The following is a 13,071-nucleotide window of genomic DNA, read 5'->3' as shown; positions in this document are numbered from 1 at the left end:
ACATACAAAAGCAAGAAGAAGCATCTTTAATTTCAGTGAAGATGTTGAGCTGTTTTAAACTGTGAACATTAGATACTATTAAATCACCCACCTGCATGGTTTGAAGAATGGGATAAATGACTGGATCTGTAATTATGCATGACAAGTAAAGAGGAACAAAACACTATCTTTTTTTTCAAATTCATAGAAATAGAACTCTATTCTCTGGTGCCAGATTTGACTTTGGCAATCATGCCGAACTGACACGTAAGCATCGGTTCCTTTCCTTCTCTATTAAAGAGCACCGCACCCTAATCTTTCATTCCTTTTTTAATAGATCTATAGATCATTCATCCACAAAATCTTGCATTTTCCCAGGGTGCTACATATATTTTTAGAAGCACTTGCCCTGTTGGGCAAGTAAATCTTTAAATACCGGTAGTTGGAATATACTTGCCCGAAAATCTATTTCACTTGCCCGAAAAAATCCTTGAAAAAAAAGTTTTACCTCTTCAAAAGAAACTTTAAGTATTGGTTTTTATAAACCATTGACTTTTTTTCTCTCTTTTGACGTGAACTGATGTACCTTGTTATTGCCTTTCATTTTCATAAGTGATTTTTCTTGCCCGCCATGACCAAAGTTAGGGTTGATAAATCATTTTGATAAATCATATCAATCCTAATTTTGGTCATTCTACTGTGAGAACTTTGCTTGCCCAATTCGGGCAAGTAGTGTTGGTCTTTACTTCAAAACACTTGCCCGACTCTAACTTTTACTTGCCCCGGGCAGTTGGGCAAGTGCTTATGTAGCACCCTGATTTTCCCCTTCTTCTTGTTCGCTAATTTTTCTTTCAAGGCAAGATTTTTATGGCCTTGTCTATGTTTAAATGGAACTAATGATCTGTCTAATCAACATTTTATGTATTACTCTTTATTGATTGAACAACAGCTGATTTAATGATATCTAATTCATATTATCTATCTTCTGTCTTCCTATTACCTGTGCAAATCATCCGACTCTTTGAAATTTAAAAGTAACAAATAACATATCGTATTCTTGATGTGATGATACATACATTAATTGTTTTGCATATCAAGTTGTGAAATAAGTCAATGTTTGGCAAGTGTTTTTCATTTACAAATATTTGCATTCAAATGAGAGCCCAACATGTGAAATGGAATTGAAGATTTTAAGCTCAAGGCCCCGTCTTTAATACAGAGTTATGATTGATCCAATCAATCTGAACTGTATGGAAATCCATCCATACCATTTTTTTTCCTACAGAAAATTTGGTCAATCTCCTTTAAAGAGAATCACACTGAATCTTCAAGAGAATGATGAAATGTACAGGTATGAATATACATCATATCTTGAAAAAATTTGAAAAAATTTGAATTTCAGATGTTGCCGTTGCTGGCCGTCCATAGTTGTGGTTAATCGGATCAATCGCAACTCTTTGTGAGACGGGGCTCTGATCTCTTTCTTACATCAACACAATTATATAGGTCGTTACAGTAAATATGATCATTTCAATGGAATCAGTATTCAAACTTCAATGGCAGAACAAGTTTCAAGGGTTACATTTGTACATACGTTTTTCTTTCAGACATCCATCGGTTCTGATTATTTCAGTTTATAAATATTCAATGAGTTGCTAGAAATAACCATGACACACTGGAAAAGATAAAGCTACACATTACATATTAATACATTACAATTACAGTTTACATACATGTATGTAACATCCATTTATGTATTACATGTTGATTTTTTTCCCTCAGATTTTACACCCCCTCCCTGTTGCCCCACCTACCTTCAGTTCATTGTATATTGTACATGTATATATACTACTTTGTGTACCCATTATATTCAAATGTAATTTCGATGTACCATGCGCTTTTTTATGTTCATTTATGAAATGAACTGTCCAGAACAAACAAAATTCAGAAAAGGAAATAAATGAAGGGACCACTGGGTTATACATGTATAGGTATCAAATTCATACCATACTGGAGTCACTGAAATAAAAAAATCACCCAAATTTTCATACTAAAATTGCTATCAATCAAAGATTGAATGAAAAGCTCTCAGCCAACGACACACAGTATTTCAGCAGCTATTATGAAACAAGGTTCAAATAAAAATGTTTAAAGCCTCTTTTTAATACACATCCTACACTGACCTACAGTATGATAAATCTCTGTGTACAGTCATGTACACACAACTGACAAAAGCATGATAATTGCAGAATTTTAGCGTGAAATGATATACGATAGACTGCATACACATGGGTAACTTCTTTTTGTTTTAATGCAAGAAAAATAAGTGCCCCTCAAGAAATGCTCAGACATTGGACTTTATTGGCTGCATTTATCTTTCCTTTGCATGTAAATAAATGTATGTACAGTACATATAATGTACATTTCATGTAAACAAATGTATGTACAGGTAATGTACATTGCATGTACACTGTATTATTAAAAAGCAAAGGTCTACACATACATTACATGCATGCATCATGTACTGTAGACCTAGATATAGATCTCCCAACTTGCGTTATATGTACAGCATCTCCAAGGTGATAGCAATATGATATCATGATGAGAAAACCTTATGGCCACCAAATCTGCCCTACTTTGACAAAAGGCAGCAAGTCACATGAAAATCAAGTTTTATGTTATTGTGTTCAAAATAATTTCTTCCCTAACCCTAACCCTCCGTGCAAAATATCATAGAACGACAGTTGATGTTGCTTTGAGAGATGACTGCATCTTTACTATTTGTACAAGTGGCAGTGGACATGTAATGTAGATCAGACACAGTTTGCTGTTTTTACGGGAAATTACACTTGCTTCCTTTTATTAAAGTAGGGCAGTACAGGAGAGTGTTTCATCCAACATTTTTGTCCGACCAGTACTCGGTTCTGACAAATTCCTTGATTTTTATTGGCTTAGAAGCACTGTTAAAAACTTACATGTAATAGCTACATTCAACTGTCAGATAAATAGAACTTTGTCCGATAAAAAAGTCAGACAAGTCCTTTCGCGAAACACTCCTCTGGCTAACAACATGGACCTCATAGTAAAATTGAGGATAGAAGGGCTGGTCTGAAGAGAAACATATCAAAAATGAAAAAAAAAAAAAAAAAAAAAACCCACCCTTTTTATTCAAAGTATGTTGACTGCAGTTATGCACATGTGCATTTCAGATTTGTGTGACCCAATTTCTTCAACTTCAAGTCAACTATGAAAATTCCTATCCCCTTTCCCCATAAAAAAACCTATTTTTGTAAATCCCAAATTATGTCTGATAAATGAAGATATGTGAAGATCCATCATTACAGTACCGGTAATTTCCAAACATGATCATGGATAACAAGTAAATTAAGCATTTATACTCGCTCTAACATAAAAACATTGCACAAAGCACATGAAAATAACAATTACTAATAATATAAATAAACCAAATGACTCAAGCAGAGCTTCATTACCGGTATACACTCTTAATAGTAATACAAAACTAGTCAAGCATGACAAACTTCTAGGAAGTTTCTTTGATAAATAAAGTGATTAAATATTTCCATGACAACAAATCAATTTTGTAGACTGTAAACGAAGCTTACCACACACTACATACAAAATATGCACAATGTAAATGTATATATTCTGACACAATCTTTATACCATCAGATTTTCAAAGAATTCAACAAGATGCAAACAAGAATGTATAATGGAACATTCAATTCAACGTCTATCACAAAGCTGGCTTGAACTCATCTGATTCTGAGGTGAATTGTGACAAAGTTCTAGTTCTTTTGTTAAAAAAAAATACTTTAAAACATATCAATAATAACTGTACAGTGTACATTTTTATAGGCATTTGTTGCCATTGAGAATTTCCATTTTTGAATATTTTCATCAAATTACCATAGCATTTTTGCTCCTCAAAATCTGATAGTAATAACAAAAGACCATGAAGTGAGTAGTAGGCTTATTACTTTAAAGTAATGTACAACAGAGTGTCTAGGCTCTGCCTTTTCTGATTGTCAGATCTTTTTTTCTCTATGTATACATCACTGTACAATATATACATGTAATATTCCAGAAGCGGATCTAGAGGGGGGGTTGGGGGGGTTGCAACCCCCCCAAAAAAAAATCCGGGGACCATTTTTTTAAATCTTATCTTTTTTTTTAAACTTGTAATTTTATTTTATTCTATTTCTATGTATTTATTCCATTTTCACACACAGATTTTCAAAAATTTTCCCTACTGTGGGAGGGGGGACACCCCCCTCCCACACCCTCCCCCCTCGCTCGCTCCGCTCGCTTGGACTCGATCGCTACGCTCCCTCGCATACCACCCCAACCCCCCCCTTTATAAAAAGCTGGATCCGCCCCTGTATTCAGACTCTGCATTTAAATATACATGAATAATCAAAGCAATATCATAATCACGATCACCTTTCGTACATTACCACAATGGGATTATTTCATTAAAGAAATAATTACGCATTGTGCAACCATGGCCACTCAATTTACATACATGTACATGTATGCAATATCAACCACTATAAAATGAGGGAAAAGGTACACGTACTAGTTACTAGTTACCATATCAAATTGATTTATTGTAATCACACTATTCACAACTCCGCCCTGTGTGAATGTACAGTATGAAAAAGACTGGATTATCATTGATAATCAATAAACATGAACTCCAACTACATGTACATGTACAATGTAGCATGTCTCTATACATTCTTTTATATTGATGCCAACTGATTTCAATTCATGATTGATTATAATGTGGTACAGATTCAAGACTGTAAAGCTACAATAAACATGAACAACACATACATGTTAGATTTATGAGATCAAGTTGCAAAATAAAATGGTGGATTTTTTTCTTCTTGATATCCGTACAATGTATTACCCAAGAATTCATCCACTTCTCACTATTCTATTAAGATGAAAGACGATGATATATTCCAATTTAAAAGTTCTGTGACCCTAAAGAATGCTGGTAGCTCACCTTATTCTAATAGTGATACGCATAGGTACACACATGTAATTCATACCAACGTCTTTGTAAGGATACAATCTGTATATAAAGTCTATCATATGATGCTCTCCATCTGTTGAAAAACCCCCCACACACCACCATTTACTTCTTTGATGCATCCACAAATTTTATAACGGTATAAATGTGATAAGCATAACACACACCCAGGTAAACAGAAACCATACACTCCATTCATACTATTTACACTTTTCTCTACATTACATGTAAATCTATGACTATACCATATTATAACAACAGTATGAATGTGTGTCATATGTGAATAACCTAGAGGAGCGTACATACCATGAACCCCATTCACACTGGGAGGTTTCTTAGAAGCTTACGCCGCCCCTCTCCCTGAAGAACCCAAGCTTGCTTTGGTTGTAGACCATGCTGGAGAGCCCTAGGTAGATCTCAAGCTCGATGGGAACTTGGGTGAGTGTCACAGGGGGGAGGTTGGGGTGGCGCTCCGATCGGCAGGTGGTCACGGCTTGCTGGAGAGTGTTGTAGAAATGGCTGACCTGAAAAACAAATATGAAAATATAATTAATGATCATAACAAGCAACAGCAATATGTTAATAATAACAATTATTCCGATAGGATTTGATGCACACAACAAAGTCTTTAAATTTATATGCCCCGTTTACTGAATTCAAATTTGCTTCAATATAATATATCCATGTCCTCAAACACATGTACTTGTACGTACTATTAAAAAAGAATTTTCGTAAAACATATTCAATGCAATATATTCATGTCCTCAGACACATCTACATGTTCATAATATTAAAAAAATTTAGTAACTAAACATAGAATACATAAATTATGAACATGCCCATTATTTGCCCGACTATTGGATAAATGGCCTCTTAACTGCAATTGTCCTGTGATATGTACATATACCCTACACCTAAATGATTGGAATGTTTGTAAACTTCAAGACACAGTAATGCTTCAACAACACACTTGAACTTTGTCTAGACTATGTCAACATCAGATTTCTGCTTTTAAAAGGGCGCTGTCTCGGTACAAAGTCTCTGGGTTGCAGCTACTTCTGGCATAGGGCACATGAAATACCACTTGCAAGTTGCAACACAAAACCCTTCAAAACATGATAGCACATTCCGTGAAAAATATCCACAGAGAGAATTCAGAGTGATCAGAATATTCAAAACACTGCAAGATAAAATAATGCCTGAAGGATACAAAAAAATATGATGGTTCTGAGGACACAATGCATGGCATTGAAGACAAAAATGACTTAATCATCCTCGTTGAAACAAACATGAATTTCAGATGGATTCAGAGAAAGACGCAAGCAGCAGCAGTAGACTTCACAACCTCTAACCTTAGATGAAACACATTCGTCACGTTCACAATTAACTATTAAAAGCTTCAAGAATTGCACATTTAAGGATGATAAATGGCACTCCTATGTCCTACCTCAAAACTACATGTACTGCAAAGTTGCAAGCATCAAACTTCATGACCTTTAACCTTTAATAGATGAAACAAATTCACATCTACAATCAATCAAAGCTTCAAGAAATGCATGTTTGAGGATTACCAAAGGCATCCTTGATTCCAACCTCATGTACTGCAAAGTTGGAAGCACTACACTTCATAACCAGTTTAACTAACAGATGAAACACATCCACATTCACAATCGACCAATGCTTCAAGGAATGCACATTTGAGGATTACCAACGACAGTCCTACCTCCACACTACAAGTACTGCAAAGTTGCAAGCACTATAAAACTTCATGACCTTTAACCTTAGATGAAGCATGCTCACATGACCAAAGCTTCAGGAAATGCATGTTTGAGGATCACCAACGACCATCCTACCTCCAAACTACACGTCTGGCAAGGTCGTGTGAGAAGTCTTGAGACAGACGAACAGATACATTGTCGGCAACAAGAACCGGCAGCAGTATTTGAAAGTCCTTCAATTTTTCGACGAGGTACAACAACTGAGAAATATACATTGAGGTACTGCCGAGGAAATGACGGTTTGATTAAATTGAGAGGGAAAAAAAAAACAACTGAAAGGATAGTGAAAGCCTTTTATGGTAAAAGTTTAAATCCCGCATTCACTAAACTCACTCCAGAGACATTTGCTTTAAAGTTTGCGTCCTCAATGCCATAGATCTTTTGAAGGAAGTATAAAGGGGGGACGTAAATAAATATGAATTTACCAACAGCCATTTCAAATGACATTCAACTACTGGTATATTCTTAAATTTACACTATAATACACTTAATATAGAAGATTATATTGTAAACCTTTTTTTACCGGTACCACATACAATGTAAATAGTCTAATTCTAAAAGAAATACCAATACACTGTAAATCATGTTGAAATAATCCTTCATAGAAATTTGTCAAAACATTTAACTAATCCCTGTTGCATTTAAACAATTACCATTATGGTAACTTGATATTCAATGTTAATGTCCATGCAATCCTTGATTTTAATTGGCTGCTGAGCATTGTTGCCATGGTAATCACTGTTGGATGGGAAAGTTAGTATAATGGTAACTACTAGCCAGTGGGACCCTGGAATATCAGTGCAACATGTTGGAAGAGCGCAAGCTTGTAAAGGCATACATGTGGAAATATAGTCAATAGGCATCAAGTATCAAAGGATGATAAATGAGTCAAATCTGCTTCAGTAGCCACCTGCAAAGGTCCACCTGTCTATAAAGAACAAACTTTTTTTTCTTGAGTGAGTTTCCCATTGAAACGCATTATGGGACCTGGTAGATGTAGGTGTTCCATAAAGCTGTTTGTAAGTTACAAGCGTCTTTGAGAACGACTGGTGATCCTTTCTCAGGTACTAAATCAATGAAAATATGGGGTAAATGTATCATTTACCACAAGAGAGGATCACCAGTTGTTCGTAAATTCACTCGTAACTTACAAAAACTTTATGAAACACCCACCTGTTCTTTAAGATCACCTGGGGCCCGTAACACAAAACTTAGCAATGATCATAGAACATTTTTCTACGATTGATTCCATTGACTACAATGTACAATCAATCGTAAAAATTAAGCGTACGATCAATCGCTAGCCTTTGTTTTTAATACGGGACCCTGGTCACACAGACTGCATTTCTTGTCTCCTTGGGGTCTTTATAGACAAGTTTCACTTGCATTTTTTTTTTCATTCTATGAGAGAGAAGATTTCAGCAAGAATTCTGTTGCTCACCTGGTAGTTCTGTGCTTGTCTTGTATCATCGGTCTCCAGCGGATGGCTAGTGAGTGTGGTGTACGGGATGGTATCACTGAACGGGTTCCACTTCTCGAGGACCGACAATGCACGTCCACTGCTCCAGTGAAGCCTGACCCCCTCGCCTGCACGTGGTCTGTAATAAATAAACCAGTAATGGGATCAGTCAATAAGAACCTTGTACACCAGGGAAAACATTAACATATTTCTTTTTCAGGCTAAATTTTGAGCTCACCAGCCCCAATCTCTTTATTGTATTAAAGTTTACAGGGCTTTTGGGGTGTTTTGGGGGCACATTCAACCCGACCTCCATAGTCCCTGTTGCACATGTACCATCTACATACACTGTGCAGTTGCTCTCAACTCTCATACTCATGAAATCATATTTGTAATAGTGATATTAACAATATTCTGATGAGTATGGTGCTACAGATAGCATTGAATTACATGTTATTCTATATATCTGCTTCATATACTTGCAAAGATACCATGGTTTTCAGATTCTGGCTTATCAACACAAAATAAAGGGATGACTGAGTCAGGAGTGATACTTAAAGCTCTGGAAGCAATAGGAAAGTACCTTCATCAACTGATCAAACCAAACAATATCATCGAGAAGCGAAGTGACACTTACGGTGCAAGCGTCTTCTCCGGATACACAAAGTTTCCCTTCTGAATTGCACTCAGCATGTTGTACATAATCCTCCTGTAGCTCTTGACCTGGTTCGTGATGAAATCAAACTTGACCAGGTAGAGGGAATTCTGTGTCACCGCGGCGATGCGCTCCTTCTCGTTGTCCCAATGGTCGATCTCAGTCAGGAGCCACACCCCCTCCAGCTTGCCGTCCTCTTCCTCGTTGATGAGGGACAGCTGACATGCAGAAGCTGCTGCTTCCAAACGACCAGCCTGTAGACACAAAAAAGTTGAATCTTGATGTTTATTGCTTTCATTGCACTCATAAGGGCTTCAATCAATCCAGGGGGCCGTTTCATGAAGCTGTTCGTAAGTTAAAAGCGACTTTAAGAATGATTGGTGATCCTTTCTTATGCGCTAAATAATCACCAATGAATATTCAATGGTGAATATCATTTACCACTAGAAAGGATCACAAGTCATTCTTAAAGTCGCTCTTAACTTAATACGAACAGCTTTATGAAACGACCCCCAAAGTAACAAAAGGCCATGGCCTTGGATCCACTATTGACTGGCCGTTGATAGGTTTTGTGGCATTTTTACTATCCCCTTTTGTGATGTAATATAAAAATGCGCCCTAGATCCTTATCTACATTCGTGCTCAGAAGTTAGTAAACCCTGCCAGAAAATGAAAATTTTTTAAGTGTTCAAGTTATGGTAAGTTTTAGATATTTAATTGTGAAGCCAGGTGATAATATATTACATTCAATAAAGTTTGTTTCTCTGGGCTTGCCGAACATTGTATTGTTGAATGGGTATTTACCAGGGCTCTTTAAAGTTTAAGCATTTTAGGGGCAACATTTTAGTCTTGGTCCCAACTTAAAGGACAAGTCCACCCCAACCATTAGTTGATATGAATAAATAGAGAAAAATCCAACAAGCATAACACTGAAAATTTCATCAAAATCGGATATAAAATAAGAAAGTTATGACATTTAAAAGTTTTGCTTAATTTCACAAAACAGTTATATGTACATCCTGGTCAGTATGCAAATGAGGTGACTGATGATGTCATCCACTCACTATTTCTTTTGTATTTCATTATATGAAATATTCTTAGTTTCTCCTCATTGTCAAGTGAAACATAAATTAATTCCTCCCTGAACATGTCGAATTAGCATTCTTTAATGATATATGGTTCAGTCAAGTTGGTCCTTATTGTCAAATCTGTAAAAAATGAAAAATTGTATAATTCAAACAATAAAAAACAAAAGAAATAGTGAGTGATGGACATCATCGACTGTCTCATTTGCATGTCACTGAGATGTGCATATAACTGTTTTGTAAAAAATGAGCGAAAGTTTAAAATGTCATAACTTTCTTATTTTACATCCGATTTTGATGAAATTTTTAGCCTTTTTCTCGTTGGATTTTTCTCTATTTATTCAAATCATCATTTTTCTGGGGTGGACTTGACCTTTAAATGATGAAAACAAGACAACCAGCAATCTTCAAAGTCCTACCTGGGAAGCAAAGTAGAATCCTCCAGAGTTAATCGGGCTTGGTTGAGAATTGTCGACAGGAGTGGCCTGGCCCTCGGTTCCTTGAACACCAGGGTTGTTCTCATCGAGGAGATTGTTGGAATCGAGGCTCAGCTTGACCCCTTCAAAGGACACATCAGGTACGGTCTTCTCTAGGTTGTCATCCATATTGCCATTCATTTGATTGTTGGATTCCATCTGCTAGAAGGAAAGAAAATGAATCTTTGAGATGCTTGTTGGCAGGACTTTAAAGAGACTTAAGTTTGTACCCTCCACTATTTTTTTAAAGGGGGGGGGGGGGGTGAAAACCCATTGTATATGTACTTCTTTGCTTGTTTAATCTCATTTTTTTTCTTCTTCTGTGACTTGCCTTTAATATGCTGATTGGGACAGTAATTCAACTTCTCATGTGACAGTTCTGTCAAATAACTTGCTTTACAGGCTCATGTTAGATATGCCTGGTGGAATTACAATGTACAAATGGCAGCTGGGCCATGAGATAATGTATGTAGCCGATTTTTTTTCTTCACACATTCAACTTTAGGATGGTACATAATCAGGACAGTAGGTCTAGTAATGTCACAACGTTCTATCCAAGACCAAGGCTGCAAAATATTTTAGGCCTAGGGCTAGGCTTGACCTGAACTAAGCTACAGTCAAAGAAGTCAATTTTATTTTCAGATTTAGAAAAAATATCTCTAATCACCCCCTCCCCCCCCCCCCCCCGATCAGTAGAGGCGCATGGTCAATATGGGAGATTATCTCCAATATCAGAGACTTTTATAAAGAATTTGGGTATCCAATTTCAGAGACAGTCTCCAGTTTGGGAGACCAATTTTCTTTGTTTACATTTTGCTGCAAAATGATTACCTCCGCCCAAGCCTGGAAATCGTGATAAGCAGATTCCTCATGAAAAAATACACCTTTTTACCGTCTACTTAAAAAATTCATTGTCTACTTTTTTTTCCTTTTTTTTTCATCCACACACAAAACAAATGGGCTTCTGACCCTAGCGAGACAAAATTTTGGGTGGAAAAATTATGTTCTTGGTAATGTTGATGTTCCTTTTGTCGTAACTTTTGCAAAGGCAAAAGCCCGGCAAAGCAAGTCTCCAATATGGGATAGTCTTCCTTTAATTTTGGAGAGAGGGCATTATCGTGAAGTTCCATCATGTCCATTCCAGTTCCACTTTATCACACCAACAACAGGCACCAGCAACGCTTTTTTTAGTTTTACTACTTAACGTTAGGCCTAAGTACATGAAGTACGTTAGATCTATTCACATGCATGGTTCCCTGACCCTGTTATTGTTAAATGTTTTCACCTCCAAAAAAGTTTGTACACAACTCACAAGTCAGATCAAGACAATTCAATTAAAGTGCGCGCGTACAACAAATCGACAAGTCACGACTGCTTCCCGAAACCACAATTTGATTTTGACCAGCCCACGGACATGACGGAGAGTCTCTACTGCTACTACTGCTGATATTAAACTGTCCACATTAACATTTGCACCCCCGCCCAACCCAATCACATCATCAACACAACAGTACTTGAACCTCCACTTAAACTACCTCACACATCCGGTTGAAGTAACCAGATATTTCGCTTATGTGCTATTCCAATACCTGCAACACGTAACCGTGATAATCGCCTTATCACTTGCGCGCATACGAAATTGCACACAGTTACGCATTGATAAAGAGGATTTGTTCCGTTAGTTACGAAACGGTACGTTCTACGTGTTTTCCCCCAAAATGACACTAAAGCGGGCTCCAAAGCCGCCTCTTTTGAAGCTACATTCGATTAAAATAAAAGCAAGTAATTTTCCAAACTAAAAGCTGTAGCAAACTACTTATTAGAAATACCTCGGTAGATTTACTGAACTTGAAATCAAAATCGTCAATGCTATTTTGGGAGATGTGGCGGCAGATTGAGTCTCATGCACGCACGCACGGCAGATTAATTCAGTAACGAATTTAGCGTCCTCCTCCCGGCCCTCCGATCCTTCAGCAGACATGCTTCCATGATCTACTGCATCATGTTATTGTTGTCTTCATCATCATCCATGGGCGGAAATCCCAGGGGGGACAGGGGGGACGTGTCCCCCCTACTCAAAATAGTAGGGGGGACACAATATCAAATGTCCCCCCTACTATTTTTGGTCTTTTATGATGGCAAGAAATACATATCATTCTTAATCAAAATAAAACATTATTTTGGGACGAGATGACCTTACTTTTGGAATAATAACCTTTTTTTTTTATTGTCAAATTTTCCAACCCCTTGTCCCCATAGGCGGATCCAGGGGCCCGGACCCCCCCCCTATATTGCTTGAAATAAAGCTGAAATTGACTCTTTTTTTCAGATCGGAATATCAACGTTTCATGATTAAAGATGTATTTAGAATGCCTAGATTATAGGTCTAAATAAGAAACACGCGCGCATGTTTATATTTAAATCATTATCCAGTTTCACTAAAAAAAAATCACAAAAAAAAAAATTCTGCTCGCGCTTTGTGCTCGCATAATTATTGTAGGAAGACCCCCTATACTCATCCTTTTCATGATTTACAAAACATCAACAGAGTGGCCCATTTTTAGGTCTAAATCTCGATTT

The 13,071-nt window shown here is 36.8% G+C and overlaps 1 protein-coding gene across 2 annotated transcripts; it reads right to left on the bottom strand.

The window, feature by feature from the left end:
- Window positions 1-4,172: 4,172 nt before the first annotated feature.
- On the bottom strand, window positions 4,173-12,427 carry LOC129275682 (tumor protein p63-regulated gene 1-like protein). Of its 2 annotated transcripts, none has more exons than XM_064109388.1 (5): window positions 12,321-12,427; window positions 10,435-10,653; window positions 8,913-9,184; window positions 8,258-8,414; window positions 4,173-5,562 (listed from the first exon to the last, which is right to left on the bottom strand). In XM_064109388.1, exons 2-5 carry the CDS (start codon window positions 10,648-10,650, stop codon window positions 5,374-5,376), a joined length of 834 nt encoding a protein of 277 aa, XP_063965458.1. In that variant the 5' UTR covers window positions 10,651-10,653; window positions 12,321-12,427; the 3' UTR covers window positions 4,173-5,373. The 2 variants fall into 2 exon arrangements, with proteins under 2 accessions (XP_063965458.1, XP_063965457.1); XM_064109387.1 differs by having other exon boundaries at window positions 5,273-5,562; window positions 10,435-10,650; window positions 12,321-12,404.
- Window positions 12,428-13,071: the final 644 nt, after the last annotated feature.

Source organism: Lytechinus pictus, chromosome 14 (genome assembly GCF_037042905.1).
Source record: "Lytechinus pictus isolate F3 Inbred chromosome 14, Lp3.0, whole genome shotgun sequence".
NCBI lineage: Eukaryota > Metazoa > Echinodermata > Echinoidea > Temnopleuroida > Toxopneustidae > Lytechinus > Lytechinus pictus.
Note: the sequence above shows the minus strand (reverse complement) of the source record. Positions and strands in the feature narration are given on the sequence as shown.

Bases quoted from the DNA above. Each gene is read 5' to 3' on its own strand.
- LOC129275682 (XM_064109388.1), bottom strand. From the start codon at position 10,650: ATGGAATCCAACAATCAAATGAATGGCAATATGGATGACAACCTAGAG. The intron at 9,185-10,434 runs GTAGGACTTTGA...TTGTGTCTACAG, and splicing joins GATTCTACTTTGCTTCCCAG to GCTGGTCGTTTGGAAGCAGC. The intron at 8,415-8,912 runs GTAAGTGTCACT...TATTTATTACAG, and splicing joins CCGGAGAAGACGCTTGCACC to ACCACGTGCAGGCGAGGGGG.